Consider the following 27,802-nt stretch of genomic DNA (forward strand, 5'->3'; position numbering starts at 1 on the left):
CTTCAGTGGTCAAATCTGTTTCTGCACCAGGGTCAAATGAAGATGTGAATACTACTCTCAAAAAGAGCTTGATACTACTCGTGATGCGCTGGTTCATTTCACTTACACTGCTGCATTTTATTCTGACACAATGGTGTCAAGCTCAAAACATTATCCTGAATCCATTGACAGAAACAAGTATTCAAAGGTTTGAATAACCCTACAGACAACTGTTATCAATTCAACTCAGGCCAACAGGGACTGGCAAAACTCCGCATCCACATTTCCAAAAAAAATAATCGAAAGCCTGCCAGATGCCCAGAGTTAGCTCCAATCTGTCACAACCTCCGTGAAATGCCAACGTCTGACAAAGCTCTTTTTCCCAGAGCTTAAATAAGTCGACATGATGAAATGGTGGGTTTCCAACATCCTTCTGACTTATTCAACACGGTTTATTCCACTTAGAGAGCAGTATAAATCCTTCGATTTGAACTTGTGTCCTTCTCTATCATTTTCGGGGAAGAAGGGAAGGCTGACTTGTAGATGACCTGACAGACATCCCAGCATTCCCTTGGGCTGGAGCAATCTTACAACAGCCTGATGGTGCGAACCCCTATTTAGCATCTTTGAGTTGTGCTTTTATCTAAAACACAATATGGCGCACAAATAAAAACTTGGCGAAAAGAAATGCAGTCGAATTGAAGAGGACAACAGTGGATAATGGAGCAGATTGTGAATGTTATTTTCAAGGTCGTAAGTGCACGCGAATGTGGGTGCGGTTGCATAATATAGTGTGTTTAGATATATTTGGTGTTGTTGGTCTTGGAAGGAAAAGAACTGCCAACAAAATGTCTTCGCACCTTTCTTGTGAACAATCATTTGGCAGTGCACTTTGAGAGACTCCCAGCACTTTTCCGCAAAAGGCTCTGAAACCACATTTAACATCCAACTTTGGAGCCGAGCTTCTACTCTGACATAATCAGACCACTCCATCTGACGAGGAGACGGAAAACGGGCGACATGAGTGACAGGCCCTGAGGCTGTGACTGTCCCACAGCTGGCAGCGCCGATCTTGGCATTGACACATTTGGAGAAGCCAGAAGTCCTCCTCTCTGCAATTAGGCTGCTCTAACGGCCAGCTGTGATTGGTCACTATCTGGACAGGCTGTGATTATTGAAGGGACGTGAGCCTGTACTTCCATCGTAGACAGGAAGCTACTTCCCAGCAGCTCTCGGGGCCAAGAAAGTGCTCTACTGCAGGTGGCCAATGATCGGAGGTTAAAACAGATCTTATGAACCGGGTGCAAGGCATAAACTGGGCAACAACTGACACGATGACATTTGAACACTTGTGGGATTATTAGAGACTTTTTTTTACACCAAGTCATATCAGGTCAAATTTGACATTAGACTTTCTCAACTAACACTGGGGAATAGATACTGCGCATAAAAGAGCTAAACCAGAACCCAATTCTCTCTGACAAATCTCTAAGGTTTAGTTTCTTATGCTGCATCAAAAAAAGTTAGCCTTTGTTCATCAAGCTTTTTGCTATATCAGAACACAAGACAAGACATTTTTGGGTCAGTCGAAGAACACAATGCTTTCATGTGAGCTGTATTACACTGAGAGCATGTAAAATTGAGACTCAGAGCGTACAATATCCACAGCTAATCCAGAAATGCAACGGCAAACAGAAAATGCAAACATGCAGTTTGTTTCATCAGACAGGATTAACTGTTGTTTACCCTCCTAAAGAGGAACTCTGTTTAAAGCATCCCCGCAAACGTTGTAGGTCATTGAAGTTGAATTAGACCTGATGATTATGATGTTTGAAGGTCATTACATAAGGTGTTTTACCACTGATCTTTCACTATGTGAACATCAACCTAAATGGTCATTAGTTAATAACCAAGCATACTGTTAAACTCAATCAACCTTTGTCCATCTTCACATTCATCAACAACCGAGATGTAAGACCCAAATGAACTTAATACAGTCATAGTAGAAACCACCCCTTATCTCTGCCTACAACACCCTTAATGCTAAGCTACAAATAGAGACTTGCTGAAATGTCACACAGCACTTAACATTTCATTTATTGACTGGTAATGCTATAATGATAGGAGCCCATTAGAGGCCCATTTGGCTCTATGTGAGGTGATGAGCTTTAAAAATGACATTTAACTAAGTGTGGAAATGTTAGATGGGGATGACTTGTTTCACTTGTCTTATCTCCAGAAGTTTTGGAGTCAAAAGTGTGGTTTAGACAAAGTGAAAAACAGAATTTTTTACAGTAGAGTCTATAAGTGTAGTGTTTCACGGGATGCAGCACTTAAGCAACATTTTGAGTTTGATTTCCTTGAGAATGGAGCAGTGCCGTTTCAGTCCCGTTGATCCTGCTGAAAGCGGAGGGATGACCAGAAGTGAAGTGGAAAAGAAAGGGGGATGAGAATGGGAAATGTTGCAAGTCAAATTTGAACCCTCATTTCCCACTCAAGCACCATAACTCTATATTTGTGGTGCATATGTGCTGTGACCACTAGGAAACAGTTTCAGTGGTCAGACTGTAGCTGAGGTCATTTCATTGTACATGTACATCTAAGCATTTGTCAGACACTTTTATCTTACATTGTATTCAAGGTATACATTGAATCGGTTCATGCATTCCCTGGGAATGGAACCCAAGACATTGGAGTTGCTCTAGTCTAAATAATTATATAATCTGTGCCTAAAATATGCCTGAAACTTATCTGAATATTGAGTCACTCAAGATGTATTTAATATCCTGGACGTATCCTTGTTGTCCTTGACTATTCTGTGAGTTGAATGCGTGTTGGACTTTTTCATCTGTTCCTGAATAGGATTTTGCCCCACACAGATATGGTAAATTATCACAGTCTGATTTCTCACATTTATTGTCCCACAGAGGTGAATGCTAATATAAATCATGATGGCCTCAATAGTACACAAGGGACCAGCTGGAATTGACAATGCAGAATGTGCTGATACAAGTATACCTGAAAATACCCATCAGAGAGCAGCATTACATAAACCCTTTCAAAAAGTGTAAGGAAAAGACAATTTACTGACAACCTTGGAGACCTTTGTAGACTTAAACATGACCAGACGACTGTGCAATGTCACAGCGCCTCGTGTTGTTCCTCTGCATTTTCCTCGCTTTTGAATCTTCTCATCTAATAAGCGATTTAACGAGTCCATTAATGCAGTAATTTAGAACATAACAACATTTTGATTGCCGCAGGCCAATTAAGAGCCCACTCTGCAATTTGACCTTTTGCAATTTGAGCTGAACATCTCTAATGAATGTCAGGAATCATGCGCCAGAAGCATTTGAGATACCCTCTGAAAGAGCAGTTAATACTGCTGCATCACAGAAAAAAAATCGCCATCAATATGTATACTGAAAATTACGCTCATTATAGACAGTCTCAGTTACATAGAGTCGGATTTCAGCTCCAATTCATCAATATTCCCAAACACATCTGGTAAAAACACATACGCCGCACCACACAATAGAGCAACTATAAATTATTCAGGACCTGTGAGGTTACATTTCACATTAAAAGGGTAGTTTGATCTCTCATTATGAAGTGCAAAAACTAATACCTTCTGCAGGTGCTGTTTTCCCATACGCAGGGTCTTTACATCATGTTACAGTGGAGCAATAGACATATACATTCTAATTTAATCCGGCTCTAGCATGATGAATCATACACTGTGATCACATTAATAGTGCACGATGAGGGAGACATATGGTGCTTGTCGATTTTTCAGTGGTTGCGACTCATCATAGCTGCGCTTCTCTCCTAATGGCCTTGGGCTAAAATGGATCCCCAAACTCTTGGCCAACCACACGAGCTGCACAGATGCTTTTATCCCAACCAGTCCACTTATTACAGCAACAATTCCCCTGGAGGGGAGGCTAAGCACCACACTCAAGGGCACAAGGGTAGTGGCTTATGGGTTATTGTCCACCATCTTTTGTTTACCAGAATTGATTTTTATCATTCATGCTTAGGGCTTGGCCAAGTGTTATTTTAGTATCATGCACATGCTATTACAGCATTTATTAATATTTTGAGTTACACCACTTTTATTTTTATATTTTTAGTTTTCATATTAATTTTAGTTTAAGTTTTAGTAATTTTGTTATGTGCTTTTTCATTTTTAGTAGTTTTAAAAAATATATTTATATGTAGACAAATATTTCTAATTTTCATTTCATGTCAATGTCATGTTTATCTTATACTGATATTTTATTTTCTATTAGCTTTATTTAAATTACCGAAAACTATTTTAATATCAACACTGGAGAAGGTGATATAACTCAAAAAATTCTATCTAAATATTTTTAAGCCTTTTGATGAACCATCTAAATAATATAATTTGTATAATAAATAATATATGTAATCATTTATGTTTATGTGAAGCGTCCTTGAGCTTGGGAAAGGCTCTATATAAATGAAACATATATATATATATATATAATTTAAAATAAAGGCATGTATTCCCATATCTTGTGTTTTCATGTATGTCCACCAATATAACAAAACACAGTAATATAATACATAAAATATATTTAAATATGTAAAATAATGCATACATTTTTAATAAAACATTTAATATGAAAGATGACAAACTGAAACTTCCTTAAACGTTATTCAGTAATGATGCACATGAATCACATTTAAATCATTTAAAATGACCATTCTTAGAAAAATTAACCAAACAAATGGAACACTCTTTGCTATTAATCTTATTCTCATAACCTATAGGAAACTTACTTGCTTAATAAAAAAGCACATTAAAATCATATGTCTATTCAATTGTGTTGCATTAATAATAATAAACATGTAGCTCAAAATGTCTTGCAACCTTTTCCCTAACCCTGTAGTACCACCATGAGAGAAAAATGACAAAAAATGCAAAAAACACAATTTAATATAAAATGATATATATAAATATTTTTATACTGCAAGCAAAATGATAGCAATCCATCAAGCTTAGCCACTCTATCACACAGTCTGCACACAGGGCGCGGTGGGCATTATTATGGATAAGCCACTGCTATATAATTCAGAGGAGTGGTTGGTGTCTGTATAATGCAGACATCCTGTGTCTTCACTTGGATACATGCAGAAGAGAGCTATCTGGTAATCTAGGCGGGGTGGATTTAGGATTTAGCCTAGAATCACACACCCCCACAGACACTCAGTGTGTTCTGCATGTGAATCACACACACATACACACCTCCCTGCATATCCAGACCCTGACGCTCTGTTTCGCAGGCTGTTCTCAGATATAGCCGCTCACAAAGAGGACTGGTGATGAGTGTAAACGGCAATGAATGGGGCTTTCCCTTACCGTAGTGTAGATAAAAATTGCAGGTTGGTTAGTGATCAACTGTACCACTTCTGAGAACCATAATATCAAACTAATCTGTGAGCTTTTAGGCCGCCCACTAACTTGATTGACCCGGCCATTCTTTCTTGGTGAAAGGGCTGATAGTTTGTAGAAACAACAATAATTACTGTTGCTGCAAGCATAATAACCACACAAAGCGAAAAGTCTGTCTATGTCAGTAAATATCTAGTAGATATTTACATATTCTGAAGACAATGTGAGTGCCTGTGCAAGTATGAACTGTGTAGGGCAGAAATGCGTTACAGTAATAATATTACTGTCCGCAGTAACGGGTAGTGAAACAAATTACTAATACGTTTTTAGTAATAAAATTACAGTTAAATAGCTTGTTACAACGTTATTTTTGTGCAACTGATTTGAAATCCAACAATCCAATCAAATCTTCAAGACTTGAGCATGCATGTGACCTCACAATTGCAGAAAGCTTACTTGACAGATAGAAAAGCTTACATTCAGGAGCTGGAATTATTGCCATTCATTTGATTTTGTCGGGAGAATAGATCACATTGCCAAATGTAAGTTGTGGCATTACTTTTCTCTTGCATTACATGGCTTGCCGTGTTAATAAACCCAATGATATTCTGGTCCAGAGATACCGCTCATTGTAAGTCTATGCAAGTTTGCACATTTTAGCATTCACCAGCCGAGAATCAAAAGGATGAATTCTTTGAAAAGAAATAGCACACCTGTTCTCGAAATCCGTATTATTTCATGTATCACTGAAGCACAAACTGTGCACGATGAGTTCCTTCCAATAGAGTTCCAATCCCTAACATTAAGTATGAGCCATAGTAATGGTTGCACTGTTAAAAATTGCTGTAGTTTTTACAGTAAATATTTACAATAGACTACTGTATTTTTACATTTACAGTATTACTGTATTTTGCCATGTGGGAGCATGCATGTTCCTATGACAGTAAATGCTACTGGATATCATGCATACCATTGTAATTTATTTTATTTATTTTTTTAAGAAGAAAAAAAAACGGTTGCAAAAGTTTTGGCGCTTCACAATTCAATAACACTAAAGTAATAGTCAACTGTAATAAATACAGCCTTTTTTTAGCGAATTATTTACACCATTTAAACTCTGACATTTGATTATATAACGTACACCTCTAGTACTTTAAAACTGTTGGCTTTTAAAAAACTCCAATGATTAAACAACGACATCGGCGTAGTGCAGTGCGTGTGATGTCATTTCGTCAATCGTCATCTTCAGTGGACATCTTGGGAGTTGGGACTTTCCCCGCGCTGCATCATCACAACTCAATTTTCGCGCTCACCTCATGGGCTACGTTTACCGGAGGAGGACCTCGATTGAGAGTGAGACGACGAGGTGTGTAACGTTAGTAATTCATGCTTTATTGTAAACGTGAAATCCTGTTACATCCACAATATATTAACTATTATTTTTATTTTGTGACGTTGCAAAATGGATAATCTAGATTATTTGTCCAATTTTATGATACTGAATTTGCTTGAGTCCAAACACAGATGAACGATTAGCTGGCTAACGTTAACTGTTATTTTCTTCACCGTGAAAGTGTGGCTGGGCTGTCATTTTTTTACGATTACATTTTTGATAACTGTTCGGTATAAAATGATTTTACATTGTTGTTGGTAACATGTAAGCTTTTAAACATTGCAATTAAATTGTGTAGGTTTTTTGCAACTAAATAGTGTTTAACTTGACTGCCAAGCCATTAGCTAATGTAATAGCACGTTTTTGTTCAATTTAAGATGGTGTAATGAAGTATTTTCTGTTTTAGTTTTATGTTAATATTACTTGTAAGGGTGCTTGGTATTCATATTTGTAATTTAGTTGTTAAATAGAAAGTACATTGGTATTTGCTGTGCACATGCTTTCTTGCTGTGCATTTATTAGCTTGTGAAGTTTTTATTTATTTATTTTATTATATTTTAAATCAGGATTTAGATGTGGTGTACCTGATTGCCCACATATTTTGTCTCTCTCAGTAAATTTCTACTGAAGGAATGTCTGGAGCCGATAGAGGAGAACTTCACAAGTTGATGGAGGTCACATATTACCGTCAGCGCCTCCTCCGCCACTGTCTGAACTAAAGAACTCATGGCGTTATCTGTTTTGTCTGAAGGGGATCTTTTTACATTTCCAATTGCTTACTGACATCTCACTGCTACAAAAAATCATGGAGAGCATTGAAGGTAAAGGAAAGAGGATTCTAAGATTTTTTCAAGAAAAGCCAACAAGCAATGAGGTGTGTGCTGTTCTGTCGAAGTATCAAGAGGGAAATTCTCTGGTCCTGTGCATCTTGCAACTCTTAATGGCCCATTTTAAAGAGAGAACAGAATCCCTTCTAATTGAAGCTGATGTAAGTATAACATTTAGATTTTTAATGTCTTAAAGATTTAATTGTAATGCTAAATTAATTTTTGTTTTTCTTAGGCAGCAGCAACTGCAGCCGACATGGAAAGAGATGGATTACCGGATTCACCCGCACTGATCATCCAAGGTTTATTGCTTTACTTTGTGTGTCTTTATCTAAAAATAAAAAAATACATCATGATTTACTCACCCACAAGCCATCCTAGGTGTATATGACTTTTTTCTTTCAGACAAATACAATCAGTTATTTTAAAGAATGTCCTGGCTCTTCCAAGCTTTATAATGGCAGTGAATGGAGGATGAGATTTTAATATAACTCCGATTGCAATTGTCTGAAAGAAGAAAGTAATTTACTCCTAGGATAGCGTGAGTAAATCATGGTAATTTTCACTTCATTTAATTATTTTCAGACTATCCCTTTATCATGAGCTACCCATGAACCATACTTTTACAACACTTATTAATCTATGGCCTGCCATATTTTTTTTATTTTTTATAGGTGAATCCATGACCCCAAACAAGTGGATGTTGTCAGTCGAAAGGGAAGTTGTCCTGGGCCCATTTTCAGAGACATTTGTTGAGGGCCTGGCAGCATTGTTTGCGACCTATTTCAACTTAAATCTTGCTTATCAGGATGACGCTGCATGCACGCTGGAATTTATTCAGAGGTATTTCAGAGCATAAAATCTTACTCAGTATTTATTGTGGACTTTCAAATTTTCTTGACTTTTTTTTTTTAGGTTTTCAATTTAGGATAGTTTATCAGGATTAGATATTTTATGTAAAAGTTTTCAAATGAACAACAAAAAATTGCTAACCACACACTGAATAGAGAATTATTTTATTCACTGCATGAATAACTAAATCTAAAATTACTAAAATTAAATGTGTATAATAATGATATAATCTGTACATTTTGTTTATTGTAACATGTAAGGCTAAATATTTTTATATTAAAATTTTGGATAAAATTAAATATGACCCTAACTCTTCATTAATTGGAATTAAATGTAATTTATGAGTTGTATGACAAATTTTGTATTTTATTGTTTAAGTGTATACTGTTTTTTTGATAATTGGATGTTGTGTGTTTTTTTTCACAGAGGACTTAACCCGGGAACTGGATCAAAAGTTGCTGCTGGAAACAAGAAAATGCATGGAATGAACCCACATGTATGCACACTGTTACGGAAACTAATGGACTTTGAATGGCTTGCCATTTAAACAAAAGTATTCCAATGGAATTGATACAAGAGACTCTGACCTGATTTCCAAGTTCATGGCACTTCAAAGCCCTTTGAAACTGCATTGATTTGGACTTCAACATGCTGGTTGCGACTGAAATCCATTGTGTGGATACAAATCCTGAAATGTTTTCCTCAAAAAACTTTATTTATTTTCCACTGAAGAAAAAAGACATGAACATCTTGGATGACATTGGGGTGAGTAAATTATCAGGAAATTTTCATTTTTAGGTGAACTAATCCTGTTCTCAGTGGTTCTTTCCAAGGCTAAAGCCTTTCATTTAATCTCCATTTTTGTTTCTCCAAATATATTTTGGAATCTGGTGCTTATGTTAAATACCCATTATTGCACAATAAATTTGTTATATTAATGAAAACCTGTTATTGTGAGTTTTATTTGACAAAAAGGCTGAAACTTACAGCAAACGTATACACACAGCAGTGAAAAATCTCAAATAGTGAATTGAATTCCACAGCAAATGCTCTAATTTACTGTAAAATGTATAGCAGTACATGTAAGTTCATTGTTGCTCTTGTAATTTCTCTTGCATTAATAAACATTATTTCGACTGTAATTTTAGTTACAGCTGTAAAAACAATTTTACAGCATATATAAGGCAGTGTGCTGTGTTTTTTACGGTACAATTGTAGTTAATGATTTACAGTGCTCTTGGAAATTTTACAGTCTTACTGGCAACCAAAGTTGCCAGTAAGTTACTGTAAATTTTACAGTACAATTGTAGTTAATGATTTACAGGACTCTTGTAAATTTTACAGTCTTACTGGCAACCAAAGTTGCCAGTAAGTTACTGTAAATTTTACAGTAAATTTTTTACAGTGTGACTTATCATTTTCAAATGTGGATTTTTTGCACAAACACAGACTCTACATATTCCCACTTTCACAATTGACCATCTTTTTCAAAGAGGATGTGCTTCTAGTTGTGCAGTGTAACATTATTATTCTTTTGAATCTCTTTGAAATACAGCGCAGGCACCCATAAGCAATCTTATTTTCCATTTCCTTCATTCCAACGGTCCAGAATCCAAATATAATAGACTGTACCTAAGCACATCAGTAAAAATATATATCTCACACACCCCGATTGGTGTAAAGCCACATCTTGCTGTCACTGTGCATGATTGAGGATTAAAGCCATTTTTCAAATGATGGTTCAGTGATATTCAGTACTGTATCCAGCCCACAAATCACCAGAGCAGCCAAGTTGTTTTTCATTCAAGAAGCCTTTTAATATTTGGATAATGGGCAGGTTGGAACAAAACATTCTCTATTGCTTTACGGTAGGCCTACAACTAAATGCAACAAAGCTGCAATAGAATGGCAGGATTAGACAATGGATTAAATCAAATAGAAATGATCTGACCAAAAGGAATATCAACTCACCCACTCTTACAGCACACTGAATGAGACGCCTACGTCTAAATCATTTAATACTGATTGTAGAAAAGTCTTCGGTCACTCAAGACCAGACCATTCATTTCCCAAGGCCACTAGAGATTGACAATCTTTCAGACTCAGTTTACAGACCTAATTACGACCACATCTGATTTTCTCTCGACTCACTTTCTGTCTTTGCTCTCCTTCCTCGTTCAATAGTGCACTGCACACTACTGTCCCGAATCTCCTGATGCCAAACGTGCCCCCTCATTCTGCCGGCACACTGCTGACAATGACTGTTTTAGTCCCACTGAGAGCAATGCTTTTAAATGATGCACTTTAAATTTAAACTTACACGTTTCCCCCCGGCATAATGATTTTCCCAAAATAACACACAATCTTAATGAAAAAGGACATATGTAAATACAAGATATTCAAAGCAAATAATGTGTACTGCATTATGTTGAGCTGTGGTGTTATTACAACAAATAGTATCAATTACACAAGCGTCAACAAAACAAACATGGTAAGACATTTTGTTTTTCTCATATTAAATTTCTCATATTAAACACAGCAAAGGCTTAATATCACCCCATAACCAAAATAAATAGTAGCCATAAATATAAATGATATAGGACTATAAATAAATATATAGCACTGAACAACAATTAGCCTTTTGCTTGTCATAAAAAATATACTGCTCTATTAAAAAGATAATTTTTTGTGTGGTAGCAGCACACAATGAAGACAAAGAAGATAACAATAACATTTTTTATTCAACTTTACCAACTCTAGAACTAAAACTAGAAGAATCTCAAGAACAAAAATGACACCATGCATAAAGGAGAACCGACAAGGAGTAACAGAAACAAAGGGCTCTTATGGAGATGACCTGATTACTCTGCGCTGTTTACAATAAGATTTTTAGTAGTTTTTCTATTTAAATATGCGCTAAATGATCATCATTGACCATTGCGCCATGTCTCACTGCTTTTTCAACGTGTCACGTTCGAGACCCAGCCTTTTCCATTCATCAGTGTTACGGCTCTGCATGGATACTATTATGCACATATCGTGTTTTTAAGAGGCAAAAACGCGTTCTGTTTGATCATCCCTCATGCCTTTCACTCAGATGTCAAAAAATGTTGTCAAATTGAACAGATAGTGAAACTAAAGTGTTCTCCTCATGCAGGCATATGAGGACAGCGGTGCAGCATTTAAAGATAATTTTTGATGACTGACATCAATTTCCCATTAATTTGATGCTGATGTGTGAATGGTCTCTTGCCGGTAAAAAGCCAGAACGCCGTTGCTTGTGTGAACAGCATACAGTATTTGTGTATTAACCTGTAAAGTCATTCTGGTAATTTTACTGTAATTGCTGTGTGAAAGGGGCTAGTAACTATGGAAACAAACTAGGGCATAATCAGTAAACTAGGAATGTGGAAACTAACAAATGAAACTAACAAACTCCTGACATAACATCCAACTCCCGGAAGGCGTGTCCTCACGCCATAAACTACAAACGAAGTCCAACACAGGAGGGAAGGTGGGGGCTCTGGAAGAGGATGTGCAGCTGGAGAGGGATATGACCAAGGCGGGACTGGCAGAAGGAAACACCATGGTGGAGGGAGGAGCCAAGATGGAGACAAGAGCAGGAGGAGCCAGGTGGGGACCCAGCCAGGACGAAGGCCCAAGGCAAAACCGATGGTGGGAGGAGCTGCGACACTAGAGGTTCAGGAGCACAGGGTGGAGCTGCAGCGACAAGCGGCCAAGGTGAAGCCAGGGTGCCGGAAGACTGAGTAACTGAGGCCCAAGGTGGAGCCGGAGGGAGCCGAAAGAGTGGAGTAATGAGGTGCAGGTGATGGACCAGAAGTGATGACTGACCAGAAGGTGGAGTCGGAGGAGCGACGGTCCCAGGTGGAGCTCATGGAGTGAGGTACCAAGGTGAAGACGACTGGTCGACGGGCCGAGGTGGAGTGACAGGCTTGGCGGCCCGAGGCAGAGAAAGGGGATCCACGTGCCTAGGCGGAGCTGGAAGGCCCCGAGGCGGATTTGTGCAGCAGTGTGGAGTTAACAGAGGTTGCGCAGAAGAACCGAAAGGAACCAGCGGAAGTTGGGCCGGATGACTGGCTGGCTTTGATAGAGGAGGCGGGAGAAGGAGGCTGGGTGGGACCATCAGAGATGCAGGAGACTTGGAGCTGGGCGGGACCAACGGAGACGGGAGACAATTCCTCAAAATAATCCCCAGAGCTGTCGGCTCTCGCACCTGGTCAGACCACTTGCTGGACTCGGACTCCCAGGTGATGATGTGCGTAGGTGTCGGCTCTGGCGTAGGCATCGCGGCAGACTCAGGCTCTGTGTCTATGGTGGGATGAGACTCAAGATCCATTTTTGACGGCTGGCTGGGCTCTGGGTTCGTTGCGGGTGCAGGGGATGGTGGTATCCTCTTCATCGGCCTCCACTACAGTGAATGGGGAACCACATGAAAAGAGGACCGGTTCAACAAAATCTATAAATTTCCCTCGAGGACTATCACTGGGAAATGGGGTTTTAGCCTTTACCTCCTTGTTGAGTCCTGTCCAATAAAATGAGATGAGAGCACTGTCTGGGTAATGAGTATGGAAAGCAAGGTCTAAAAAAATCGGTGGTGTGGTCCTTGAGGGATCGCTCCTCCTGAGTAAGCAAGAGGAGACGCATAGCTGGTAAATCCATTACTTTGGAGGTCGGTTCTTCTGTCACATTTTGTGTGGTAGCAGCATACGATGAATACAAAGGAGATAACAACAACCGCATTTATTACCCCCATATTTACATTGGCTGGTGTTAAAAACACACAAACTGATGAATAGCTCTGATATTAATTCACTTTTACATAACGCTGCCTTTCCTGTGGGTGCTTGAGCTCCTGAACACCCATGGGATCAGCGCTTATGACAACCACAACGTATTATGTGTGCCTGTGCCTTCAATTCAACGCAACAAGAGCCAACACAACAAACACCATTCCTCTTCCAGCAAATGTGATTTCATACAACCACTAAATTCACATACTGCTCATTCTATTAGCATCATGCTCCAAACAGTTATCTTAATTAACATCTGGCGTAGTTAATGTACAATCTGAAGCGAACACTTCCCTATACAGAATTACCACTGTTACTTCGCTCTCAACAACAGCACATCTGTCCACTCCAAGGGAGGTGGTTGAAGGACCGTTGCCAGGAGGGCATTATGTTGGCTGAACGCTGGCAGAATGCTGGCTGATTTTGCCAGCTTGCTCACTTCCTCCAATCTGTGTCAGTGTTACATCAAACCCCCTCGACTGGTTTGTCTGTCTCTCATGGTGACTGCAGTGGCGGCGCCAGACTCTGTACCCTGGTGTTTGCAAACACGAAGCAAAAGAAAACGTTGTACCCATATTCCGTGCAGTTGGGAGAGCTTGCCAAGAACCGGCCCAATGTAGTTCACTTGGGAGATGTGAAAAGAAAACATGACAAAATACAAATATGGATAGTTCTGGTGCATCTTGTACACGCAAATCCTTGGAAAGGAACTGGATGTAGACCAGGAAGATACATGGATCATTTAGCTGATGGATTCTTTCATATGTTTGTTGAGAGTCCTTTTTCATCTTTTCATCATTCAACCCACTTCATGTAAAGTATTAGGTGACATCCAGTTTTAAAATAAAGCACAAAGAAAATAAATGAGGGTAAATCAAAATACAAACAGCTGAAAGTCTCTCACTGACTGTTTTGATACAAAAATGATCTCATTTAGCTGATTGATTCCTTCATCTGTCTGTTGAGAGTTCTGATCTTTTCATAATTCAACCCACTTTATGTAAATTATTTAAACAAATAAAATGATAAAACTGTGAATGGTTAGTTCACCTAAAAATTTGAATATTGTCATCATTTAGGCCTCATTCGTGGTTCAAGCATTGGGTAGGTATTATTATTTATGTATTTATCCTATTAAGAAATTAATAGGTTTAGTCAGGAAGAATGCATTAAATTGAGTGTAAGTTTAAAAAAATTCTGAAAAATGCATCAAGTTTTCCACAAAAGTATTAAAACACAAAAGTTGATAATTATAATAAATGTTTCTTGAGCAGCAAATCAGCATATTAGAATGATTTATGAAGGATCACGTGACACTGAAGACTGGAATAATGATCTCTGTTCTCTACAAACATGCAAGTAACCAATGCCGTCAACTTGCGGGCGGGCTTAGCATATCATTAACTGCTGAGAAGCAGTCTCAAGAGAATTTTTTTTACAGAAAAAACGTTTAAATGTGTAATTTTTGTGATCTAGGATGAGTTTTAAGGGATTCAATTATTGACTACAGGGGGGCTTTAATTTAATATGAATACAAGCTTATTCTGAACAGATATGGAGTATTTAAATTTCTTTTTTCGCAATAAGACATGATCTCTGATGCATGCACAGTAAATCTGGTCTGAAGCATTCCATGTATTAAAGCACAACTCAAGGTCGTTTGATTCCCATGGAATGCATGAACTAATAAATGTATAACTACAATGAGTTATTTTTGTCTGAATAATGCATACATGTAAATGAAATCATCACTTGGAGCTCAGTTAAGGTTAATGAATGCATTAGAATTCCTACGTGTGAAACAGAGACGTCTCCTCCTTGGAAAAATAAGTTGTGTTCTTTTGGTGTTTTGTACATTCCTTGAAAAAAAATCTAAGAAAAGGAGGTGTAAAATAATGTCATGTTTAGGGGTGTTTATGTTACAACTACAACAAAGTTCTGACAACACTAGATAGTGCTGACTGACAGACTGGCGCATTTTGGCTTGGTCTGGAGTGTAAATGCTGCCAAAACCCGTTTGACTCACGCAGAAGGAGATGTTTAGCCAAATGTTCATGCTGGTCTTTTCCATATACAATGAAAATTGACAGAACTTTAATTTGTGGGTGAACTATTCCATTAAAAGTTTAAAGAATAGCTTGGAGTTCATCAAAAAATCCAATCTCGTATAGTAAAATGTGAATTGACATATAATCTCATATCCAACTGAAGAAAGAGTAACATTTCAAAGCACTGCAGTATCTCAAAAATGCAACAGCAGTTGTTTTCGCAAGACAAATAGAGCAAATACCTGCACATATAGAGAGAGAATACATTATTTCAAGCCTGCACTCTCCCACACATGAACACACACGCAGTCGTAAATGTCAGTGATGGTACTGCTCTCCACTGCAGACTAATGAAGCGACTTATTTTCATCAGACAAACAAAAGCCCTGCCGTTACTAACATCGGATAAGAAATGAAATCTACTTTCATCTCCTGGGTATGTTCTGAAAAGATTTCAAGTCAAAAATGACCCCCATTTACTTCCTAAATACATGTTAGTGGTCTTATTGTGAAAGATTCAAATACACATATTTGCAAGAAAATGTCTGTATTTGTCAATCAAAACATAACTTGCTTCATCTCTGAAATGATTTGTTCGTCTGTTACATCACCAAGACCCAATATTTCTCAACCCCTCCCCTCAAAACTCCCCTGTCATATAGACACTTTTCACCATTCCATTTCCAATTAATAGTCGATCATAATTACGCACTTGATTTATTTGTTGTGAAGATGGAAGAAAGAGAAATTAGCCAGTGACAACAATACTTTAAAGCTACACTGTGTAGGATTTTCTCCCATCTAGCGGTGAAATGGTTTATGACTACCAACTGAATATTACTTTCTAGCCCCTCCCATTCCGAGGGCGTCTTAACTCCTACGGTGGCTGTATTATTTCAAATCTGCCGGCAGTCGCGAGTAATCTCCCCCTCGCATTCGTCACGGTGCCACTGAGTGTAAAAACGTGAAAGGCGAAGCTTGAATTTCCAGGTATATCCCTCTTTGGCTAATGTATTTTCAAGATGGAGGCGCAACATGGCTGCCGCCATTCGAGCGACTCGCTCGTATGTATTCTAAATGGCAGATTCTACGCTTACGAGAATACTTGATTAGTTGGTGGAAGTAATTACACATTAATGAGCACATATCATTTTGAAAGAACAAAGTGTTTTTTGCTAAGAATCAACTTAAAAAATTACAGTGTAGCTTTAAAGTGTGACCTCAGCAATGTCAATTTTGCTTTTGTCAATATGCTTTGCCATCACAGGAATGACATTTTAAAATGCATTACAATAGAAAACAGTTATTTTAAATTGTAATGTTATTTCACAATATTTACTGACAGACAGGATATGATATGATATGATATGATATGATATGATATGATATGATATATGATATGATATGATATGATATGATATGATATATGATATGATATGATATGATATATGATATGATATGATATGATATGATATATGATATGATATATGATATGATATATGATATGATATATGATATGATATATGATATGATATATGATATGATATATGATATGATATATGATATGATATATGATATGATATATGATATGATATATGATATGATATATGATATATGATATATGAGATGAGATGAGATGAGATGAGATGAGATGAGATGAGATGAGATACGATAAGATACGATACGATACGATACGATACATAGATGGATACGATACGATAGATTTGTTTGAATAGATTTTACAACAAGTGGCTTTTGTTTGCTTTATTTCCATAGAAGTGAAAATAAGGGTCTCAATAGCTTGTGTCTATGTGCATATACATCAGACTGATGTTGCATCTCTCTGCTTTTCAGCATATTGCACCATGATGCCATGTCAAGTTAAAAGTAGTTCAACTTTGAAAAACGCACCCTGGGATTGCTGATTTGTGCGCCATTCTGCTGTGCTCCATCAAGCTGTCTTTGAACACAAGAACACGTCCTGTGTGAACACAAATCTGTGAACACAAGCCTGCTTTACATGTTAGGAACTATCTTAGTCCGAAATTTGATATTAGTTACTGATTAGTTAAGCTTGTTTCCATATTAGTTAAAAGAAACATTTTTTGTTATGCTGGTTGAAAGTCACTTAACATCCTGATAGCAATCTCTAAGTTAAGCGGTCTAAATGTATTTATATGTATATTGTCTGTGGAAGGTGTAGGACCATAAAATGTTTGTCCAATCATTGCATACAATGTCCTACCTGCCTGTCAACGTACTGTATGTATTTCCATAGCTCTACGCAACTGAAACTTTTACAGTTCCTCCTGAACCAAAACAACGAGCTTATGCTGCGTTCACGCCATAACTACGTAATTTGGAAGAGATGGAAACCGATGACGTTATACTCGGAGCGGTTCGTGACTAATTTATGCGTTTCAACGGTAACACTATCAACGCCGAAATGAATCTGCAGCAGTCAGGAGATACAGGTCAGTGCTCTTTAAGTTGTTTATGTTCATTATTATTGTAATGTTATGTGCTTTGAGACATGAGGTAGTTTTAGCCATCTCGTGACGCTTTTGTTTGCTCCCTGCTGTACACGTTCATGTGTTTTGAAAGAGGCTTGGCTTTGGAGACGCTCTAAAGGGAGGCTGGGATCTTATGCTTTCAAAGCTAGCTCGCTATTGCTAGCCTCTCCGAAAATCGCACCTTTAATAGTAGTAGGTGAAGGGCCCTATTTTAACGATCTGAAACGCAAGTATCAAACGCGAAACGCAAGTAACTTCGTGGGCGGATCTCGGGCGCTGTTGCTATTTTACCGGTGGGATAAATGACTCTTGCGCCCGACGCAAATCTAAAATGGGTTGGTCTGAAGTAGCTACATTACTCATAGATGTGGTTTGGGCGTAACATGAAATAAAGCAATCAGAGCGTCATCTCGCATTCCCTTTAAGAGCAGGCGCGCTTGTTCCATGGCGGATTGCTATTATAACGGCGTATTTGCCAGGCGCACGCCAGGAGCGGTTCACAGCCGAGGAGACCGACGTTCTCGTCAGGGCCGTAAAACACAGAGAAGTGACATTGTATGGGGATGGGAAAACCCACCCAAATTAGCTTCGGTTAAACAGGCGTATAATAATTTTGGTAAATGTGTAAGTTAGATTTATGCCTATTTTGGCCATTTTATGGACACCACAATGATTTCCCTCATGTGGAATATTTTTCCTTGCAATTATGTATGGTTTGCAAAAATGTCAACTGCTGCGTCTGTGTGTAGATGAGAGAAGCAAAGTGTATGCGCGTTATGCACAAGCTACATTATGGCCAAGCATGCGCCCTTAAAATAACATCTGAACGCGCCACTGACTTTAGACTAGGTTTTTCCTGGTCTGTGGCGGAATTGTTTTCTGGAACTGCAAAATAGCACCAGGGAACGTTTGCGCCGGAACACGCCTCCTCTTTCCGCTGAACCGCCCCCGGGAGTGCAAGTTCATTCCCTAATTTACTGATGTGCGTCTGTGGAGGGAAAAGTCCGCTGTGCATCGGGTGCACATCGGTTGGTGTACAAAGTCAATTGCGCTGGGTGCAAGATAGGGCCCAAAGTGTTAAAGTAGTACTACTCATTTGTCCTGCATAGTAACCTATTAATGATGAACCATTTTTCTAAAGTATTACTAAAAAATAACGAAATAAAAATAAATAAATAAATAAATAAATAGTCTGTGGTAAGGAAGCCATAAACAAAATCAGCTGTAAACAAACTGTTGCATGTTGAGTACGAGTCCCGGATGACTTGAAGTGAAACACTTCCATCCTTCCCCACTAGGGAACCTAGGGAATAACTTTTGCTATTGCAGTGCTGATGTGGATGCTATGAATCGTAGAATTGATTGGTTTGTTTGTGTGGCTGGCCGGTCTGAGAGAGAGCAAGAGAGAGACACACATGAATGTTTAGTCTCATTAGTCTTGAGCCCAAACTCATCCATACACAGCACATTTCCTCTCGACCCGACCCAGTAACCACCTTCTGCTGCCAGCTCGACACACCAGACTGATTTACGTCTCATCCGGCCCACACTCACCTTTCTTGTCCCCGAAGAAGAGGGTCTGTTGTGCTGGATTTGACCACTGGAGGGAGGTGTTATCATTATAATCCACTCGACAGGTCATGTTAGCCGTGCTGCCCTCGACCACCGTCACATTCTGGGTGATGGGGAACTGAGTCTGGCTACCTGCAGAGAGACAGACGAGAGAAAAAAGAGATGAGTATATAAACAAACCACTGCTACACGGGAAAGGGGACAGTGGAGGAGAGAAAGCTCTCAGGTAATACTGGTCTCCATACAGTGACTCACACAGCAAGGTCATCATGAGAGTAGTTTAATTAACACTATCATAAAATAGATATTTCCAGTCCTGGATGTTGATAGTTTACTTTAGCTTGCTTAGCTAAATGCTAATCAGTATTTAAGGTAGCTGCACTTGAATCAATTGATTCAGTTCAAGCTGCACTTGAATTGAAAAAGCAGTTAGCTACACTACTACAAGCATCAAACAAAAAATAGATAACTAAGCTTTAGTTAGTTATTAGCCTCTGTTTTTAAACAGTAAAAGAATCAGTTTTATTCTAGCTTAATGCATTCTTTTTTATCAACACTTTCATAAAAAAGCAACATTTTGAACAAAAAGCGGAGAAATTCAAAGACTACAACGTGCATAAGCAATGCTTTTATCTATTGTTTCTGCTTATTCGCCTGTGTTTTGATCCGGAGATTCTGTACTCTTTCAGGAGATGTGCAATAGCGCCCCCTACCACATAAAGTCGGAAAATTCCATCAATGGCGGGGAAGTGTTGTCTCATAATTGACAGAAAATTCCATCAATTGCAGGGAGAGAGTTAAAAACTATTTGTCGTGCTGCACCACTAATCGCTGCTTAAAGCATTTAGTTTATGGAAAAGCTACTTCAAACAGCTACTCTCAATGCTACTGAAAAATACAGTTAAGTTGCTAAACTATGCTAAATGACTAACAGCTGTAACAAAATGTTGCTGTATGGAAAAGAGTTACATGAAGATTCGTCAAAAGTCCATTTAGTGTTCCATAGAAATAACAACATACGGGTTTCAAACGACACGAAGGCAAGTAAATAATGACAGATTTTTCATTATTTGCTGCATATTCTTATTTTTCTTAGTAAGTACTTATTAAAGTATAATGAATGATAACTCTAATGCATTTTAATGTCTACAATGGTCTAGAAATGCTCTTTTGCCATAACTATACAACCTTTCAGGAACAACTAAATCGGTCCAACTATCGACTTGTACGTTCTATTGAATACTACATAAAATAAGAGCATGTTAAACCCATTACGCTCAAAATGATGGATTATTGCACACATTTAGCACAGCGTTTGGGTATAGAAAGCGAAACAATGGTGCAATTCTTTGCCTCTCTCTCTCTCTTTCTGTTCATTCTGACTTGGGATCAGCAGTAATTGGTAGCATGGCCTAATTAGAGCTAGTCATGTTCGGCAAGGGAGTCACTGCCACTGCAGCTGGGTGGCAAATTGACACATAATCCAAACTATGGTGGGCCTTCGATCTGAGTTAGCAACTGTCTTGTGTCTCATCTGGGAAAGGGGGATGGAAAGTATAGTGTGAGTGTGTGTGTGTGTGTGTGTGTGTGTGTGTGTGTTAGTGTGTGTTAGTGCGTGTAAGGGGCATTGGGGACATCCAAGCCAGGCTTAATCACGCAGCTTCAGTGGATTCTGCCCAGACTTATTCCACATTTGTTTTCCTTGTCTTGCTGAAAAGTCGCCTAATTGCATTCCGGTTGCATCTCAACTCAGTGTTCCTTTGTTTTTAAGCCCATTTAGCTCAGGGAAAAATTCACCAATGTTGCAGGTGCTCTCGAAGGTAAAGTGTGTAACTTTTTACATTTACTTGATACAAATACAGTTAAAACAGTAATGTTATGAAATACTATTACAATACAAAATATTTTTCTATAAATGTTTTCTATTTTAATATAATTTAAAATTCAATTCATTCCTGTAATGGCAAAGCTGAATTTTCAGCATCATTCCTCCAGTCTTCAGAGTCACATGATCCTTCAGAAATCATTCTAATATGCTGAGACATTTATTATTATTATCAATGTTGAAAACAGTTGTGCTCCATAATATCTTTGTGTACATTTGGTATTGCAGGATTATTTGGTAAAAAGAGTTTCAAATAGATTTTTTGATAGCATTATACATGTCTTCTACATGTAAATTTTGATGAATTTAATGTAATTTTTTGGGAATAAAAGTATAATTTTTTTTCTTTCAGAAAAATACAGTGGTGGTCAGAATTAATGGCACCCCTGGTAAATATGACCAAAAATGGCTGTAAAAAAATAAATCTGCATTGTTTATCCTTTTGATCTTTCATAAAAAAAAAAAAAAATCGCAAAAATCTAACCTTTCATTGAAGTAAAAGAATTGAAAGTGTGTGGGGGGGGGGGGGGGGGGGGGGGGTGGGGGCAACGTGTTTTTTTCTCCAAAACACGTTGGCCACAATTATTGGCACCCCTAGAATTTTTTACGAGTAAAATATCTCTATTTACCTTTATTTAGCACACCAGGGTGACTAGGAACATGAAATTGTCTAGCTATGACTTCTTGTTTCACAGGAGTTTAAATATGAGGATACACAAAGGCCAGATTTCTTTAATCATCCATCACAATGAGTAAAACCAAAGAATATAGTTCTGATGTGCATCAAAAGATTGTTGAGCGTCACAAAATAGAAAGTGGCTGTAAGAAAATAGTCCCCATTTTGACCATCAGGGCTATAATTAAGAAGTTCCAATCAACTAAAGATGTTACGAATCTGCCAGGAAGAGGACGTGAGTCTATATTGTCTTAATAGGCCTATGTCACAAAAAAATTGAAGACCGGAATGGCTGGAATGTCCTGACGCAGAGCAACCCGGTACACTACAACAACAGCGGTGGGCTGTTCGCCAGTAAGGTAAACGTTTCTATGGTAACAGCGAGTTGGACCAATCAGCAAACGTTGCTGCTACGCTTAGGATTGTCAAGTCAAGTCAAGTCAAGTATATTTGTATAGCGCTTTTCACAATACAGATTGTATCAAAGCAGCTTCACAGTATTAAAATAAAATAATACAACAAAGTTTGTTTCTAGTGGAATTTATTGATTGATAGAATAAAATTAAATATCCCCAAAATATCCCCAACTGAGCAAGCCAAAGGCAACAGTGGCAAGGAACCGAAAAACTCCATCAAGTGACCTAATGGTGTCCTAAAACTCCATCAGGTGACCTAATGGAGAAAAAAAAACCTTGGGAGAACCCAGGCTCAGTCGGGGGCCAGTTCTCCTCTGGCATTTATGAACTAGAGGCCGGATTGTAGTTTGAAACTGTGAGATTAACAATATTATATGAATGCCTGGCTGAAAAGATGCGTCTTTAATCTAGTTTTAAACTGGGAGAGTGAGTCCGAGCAACGAACAGTATCAGGAAGGCTATTCCAGAGTTTTGGAGCCAAATGTGAAAATGCTCTCCCTCCTTTGGTTGATCTGGATATCCTAGGTATGACCAAAAGCCTTGAATTTATTGATCTTAAAGAGCGCGATGGATTATAGGGCGATAGAAGATCCGTTAAATAGACTGGAGCTAAGCCGTTTAGGGCTTTATAAGTCAGTAGCAATACCTTATAATTAATACGGAACTTTATAGGTAGCCAATGTAGTGATGATAAAATCGGTGTTATATGGTCATATTTTCTTGATCTAGTAAGAACTCTAGCAGCTGCATTTTGGACTAACTGTAGCTTGTTTATTGAGGATGCAGGACAACCGGCTAATAAAGCATTACAGTAATCTAGTCTCGAGGTCATGAATGCATGAACTAACTTTTCTGCATCAGAAACTGATAGCATATTACGTAGCTTAGCAATGTTTCTAAGGTGGAAAAAGGCTGTTTTTGTAACATACGAAATATGATTTTCAAAAGACAGGTTACAATCGAGTATAACACCCAGGTCTTTTACTGTAGAGGATAAAGTAACAGGACATCCTACGATGTCAAAGTTGTATTGTGAGAGGTTCTGTGGGCGGTTTTTTGAACCGATAAGTATTACCTCTGTCTTGTCTGGATTTAATAAAAGAAAATTACGCGTCATCCAATCTTTTATATCTTTAACACACTCTGTCAATTTGGATAATTTAGCGTTTTCATCCGGCCGTGATGAAATATATATTTGAGTGTCATCAGCATAACAATGGAAACTAATTCCATGTTTCCTTATAATATTTCCAAGTGGTATCATATATATTGAGAATAACAGAGGGCCCAACACAGATCCCTGCGGCACTCCATAGTTTACTGGAATTATGATCGATTTTTCTCCATTTAAATAGACAAAATGGTAGCGGTCTGATAAGTATGATCTAAACCAGCTTAATGCTTGTCCTTGAACACCAGTATAATTTTGTAGTCGATCTAAGAGTATTGTATGATCTATAGTATCGAACGCAGCACTTAGATCAAGTAAAACTAGTATTGAGATGCAGCCTTGGTCAGAAGCTAAGAGTAAATCATTTGTGATTTTAACGAGCGCAGTTTCAGTGCTATGATGCGGTCTGAATCCTGACTGAAACTTTTCATAGATATCATTTTCTTGCAAGAAAGAGCCCAGTTGAGTGGACACAACTTTTTCTAGTATTTTAGACATAAAAGGTAGATTTGAAATGGGTCTATAATTTGCTAGATTATTATGATCTAATTGTGGTTTCTTAATGAGAGGTTTTATAACTGCCAGTTTAAATGTTCTTGGAACATGACCTAAAGATAAAGACGAGTTAATAATATTGAGGAGAGGCTCTTCCACTACAGGTAACACTTCCTTCAGTAGTTTGGTTGGTATAGGATCTAATAAACATGTTGTTGTTTTAGATGAAGTGATAAGTTTATTTAACTCTTTTTGTTCTATAGTTGTAAAGCACTGTAATTGTTCTTGCGGGGGGATAATTGAGGCTGAATTATAAGGTGCGATTGAGGATTGAACGTTTACAATTGTGGTTCTGATGTTTTCTATTTTCTCAGTGAAGAAGTTCATGAAATCATTACTACTAAACTGTAACGGGATATTTTGTTCGGGTGACGTCTGTTTATTTGTTAGTCTAGCCACGGTGTTAAATAAAAACCTAGGATTGTTTTGGTTGTTTTCTATTAGTTTGCGGAGGTGCTCAGCCCTGGCCGCTTTTAGGGCCTTTTTATAACGTGACATACTGTCTTTCCACGCGATTCTAAAGACCTCTAAATTAGTTTGTTTCCATTTACGCTCTAAATTACGGGTTTCTCTCTTTAGAACATGCGTAGTATTATTGTACGATGGTGCTTTAATTTTCTCTCTGACCTTTTTTAATCTAATGGGTGCAACAACATCCAATGTTCTAGAGAGAATGGTGCTCATAGTGCTAGTTAGTTCTTCTAGTTCATCTGTTTGTTTGGGTTCAGGCAGCAGCTGAGACAGATCAGACAAGCAATTTGAGAAATTATCTATGGTGGATGGAAGGATTGTTCTGCCTGGTCGATAACGCCGCGCCGCATGACATATTACAGCAGTACGTAATATGCAAGTTACCAAGTAATGGTCAGTGACATCATCACTTAGTGGAATAATATCTATATCGGTTGGATCGGTTCCATATGATATAATTAAATCGAGTGTGTGATTAAGACGATGAGTTGGTCCGGTGACGTTTTGCTTGACCCCAAATGAATTTAATAAATCTATAAACGCAGCCCCTAACGCATCATTTGAATTATCTACGTGTATGTTAAAATCTCCAACAATTAATGCTTTATCTACATTGACCAATAGATCTGAGAGAAAATCTGCAAACTCTTTTAGGAAATCAGCGTAAGGCCCAGGCGGTCTATATACGGTAGCCAAGGCTAGAGATAATATGGATTTTTTTCTAACATCTAAGAGCGTAACATTTAGTACAAGTATTTCAAACGAAATAAACTTATAACCCGTTTTCTGAGTAACATTGAGAATATCTCTATAGACCGCTGCAACACCGCCGCCACGACCAATCAGACGGGGTTCGTGCTTATAGGAGTATCCAGATGGAGTAGACTCATTTAGACCGAAATAATCATTAGGTTTAAGCCAAGTTTCAGTAAGGCAAAGTACATCGAAGCTATTATCTGTGACTATTTCATTTACAATAACTGCCTTAGGTGTGAGTGATCTAATGTTTAGAAGACCTAGCTTTAGAAATTGTTTTTGATTACTAATAGCAACATTTTCTGGTTTAATAACAATTAGATTTTTTCTAGATCCTGCAGTAGATTTATTATTTGATCTCACTAAACGAGGAATAGACACAGTTTCTATGCAATGTTCTACACTATTTATATCAGTTAATTTGGTGCAGCAGAGACTATGATTTGGACTTTTGGTTACTAGTCAAAAGCTATTTAACATTTTGGAGATGTTATCTGACAGAAGATCCGATCCGAATCTGCTTGGGTGTAAGCCATCAGCACGGTAAAGCCTAGGACGCTCCCAAAACAGATTCCAATTATTTACAAAGAGCAGTTTCTGCTCATTGCACCATGATATTAACCATTCATTTAGCGCGAATAATCTACTAAACTTTTCATGACCTAGTCGGTACGTGGGAAGCGGTCCTGACACAATGATCGTTATATCAGGCGATGTGCTGCGTACCGTATCGATCAGATTCCTGAAGTCTTTCTTCAGAACCTCTGTCTGTCGCAGCCTGATGTCGGCCCCTCCCGCGTGCAGGACCACAGTTCCGACGCGCTCGTTCAGAATCTCGGGAACGTGAGCAGCGATTTCAGAAACACGAGCACCAGGAAAGCAGTGACTATGCACCTTACTTTTATTTAACGTAGCGTGTACGTGTCGAACGATGGAATCACCGATGATCACAGCATCGCGTTCTGTTTCGCGAAGAGGGGAGAAGCGGTTTTGTGTGGATATCTCGAAAACCGGGAGGGTCGGAGAGAGTTTTCTTGGTCTAGATCTGACTCGTGTCTTCCGCTGCGGAATTATCCAGGCTTCGTGGTGGCATGTTGGAGCCGGCGTAAACGAGACCATAGCTGATCGCGGCCTCGACGCTCGTGACCGATGCTGAGTAACGCACGGAGTAGACGAGGTCGGAGTCAGCGGGTTAGTAACGTTAATCACTGATTTGTGTGCATCGGCGCGTGATGTTTCAAGAGCTAACCGCCGATCTATCAGCTCGGCCTGTCTCACTAAAAGGTCGTGGATCTGTTTCTCAACAGCTTCCAGCTCAGACTGTACCGCGTGTAGCTCAAATGTATCCTCACCTGCACCAAAAGGTAGACTACTTACATCTGATATATTCGCCATTTTAACAGATGGACAGTAAGTTAAGTTAGCAACGACGCTACCAGTGATGCTATCAATATTAATACTAATTTATGGCTTAAGTCTTGGATATAATCCGTCTTTTTAGTGGTACGGGTGTGGAGTAGACGCACGATAGGCGAAAAAAATGTTTGTTTGTAAATGAGTGCGGAGAAGACGCGTTCAGCCGTGATCCACGGACGTAACCTATAAGAGTATCCAGCGTTGGATCACTAGGCATGAGACACGTCTGCTCAACAGTCCGCGTTGTAACTATGAGGTGAGGAAAAATAGAAAATGTTTGTTGTAAGTGAGTTTAAAGAGAAATCAAGAATTATGAATCAATCGATGGAGCTCCAAAGACAACAACGCGTTCAGACGCGACGCATGCGCATTCGAAACAGGAAGTTTGTGACGCATGCGCATTCGAAACAGGAAGTTCGAAACAGGAAGATTGTGGGTAGTGTAGTTTTTTTTGATAAGATCTCGGATAAAACGTGTTTTTCTTAAAACAAGGTTGATTTCATACGAACTTATAGCTTCTACAGGAGCAAAAACCTTCGTTTCACAACCTCATAGCTCGTGGTCAGTCTACCTCGGATGGTTTAGACATTATGGCTGATGATCTAAATCCTTATCGAGAAATACTGTTGACCGGAAGTTCTGAATCCCTACTCCGCGTTCCGGAAGCAGGAAGTGTGACATAGGCCTATGCACGGTGAGGAGGAAAGTTTGAGTGGCCAAAGACTCTCCAAGGATCATAGATGGAGAATTGCAGAGATTAGTTGAGTCTTGGGGTCAGAAAGCCTAAAAAAAATTATCAAACAACCCTCACACAACCACATGTTGTTTGGGAGGGTTTCAAGAAAAATCCTCCTCGCTCCTCCAAAAATAAACTCCAGCATATTCAGTTGTCAGACACGACTGGAACTTCAAAAGGGATCGGATTCTATGGTCAGATGAAACAAAAAAGGCCTTTTGGACAGCAAACCCACCAGATGTGTTTGGTGCAAACAGGGATAAAAAGTACCCCATGTCTACGGTTAAATATACTGCTGGATCTTAT

General features: G+C 38.6%; 2 protein-coding genes across 7 annotated transcripts in view; one reads left to right on the forward strand and one right to left on the reverse strand.

The window, feature by feature from the left end:
- The window catches only part of cadm2b (cell adhesion molecule 2b), a 247,117-nt gene that overhangs the window by 44,344 nt on the left and 174,971 nt on the right, over positions 1-27,802 (reverse strand). For all 6 annotated transcript variants that reach the window (XM_084126048.1, XM_084126049.1, XM_084126046.1 and 3 more), the window contains one exon: positions 19,397-19,546. In XM_084126048.1, the coding sequence (XP_083982174.1) occupies positions 19,397-19,546 (150 nt within the window). The remainder of the gene's footprint in view (positions 1-19,396; positions 19,547-27,802) is intronic.
- LOC311090645 (uncharacterized protein) lies at positions 6,290-9,410 on the forward strand. Its single transcript, XM_084126052.1, has 5 exons — positions 6,290-6,764; positions 7,406-7,779; positions 7,854-7,920; positions 8,293-8,461; positions 8,897-9,410. Exons 2-5 carry the CDS (start codon positions 7,597-7,599, stop codon positions 9,015-9,017), a joined length of 540 nt encoding a protein of 179 aa, XP_083982178.1. The 5' UTR covers positions 6,290-6,764; positions 7,406-7,596; the 3' UTR covers positions 9,018-9,410.

Source organism: Abramis brama (genome assembly GCF_963993115.1).
Source record: "Abramis brama genome assembly, chromosome: 10".
Taxonomy (NCBI): domain Eukaryota; kingdom Metazoa; phylum Chordata; class Actinopteri; order Cypriniformes; family Leuciscidae; genus Abramis; species Abramis brama.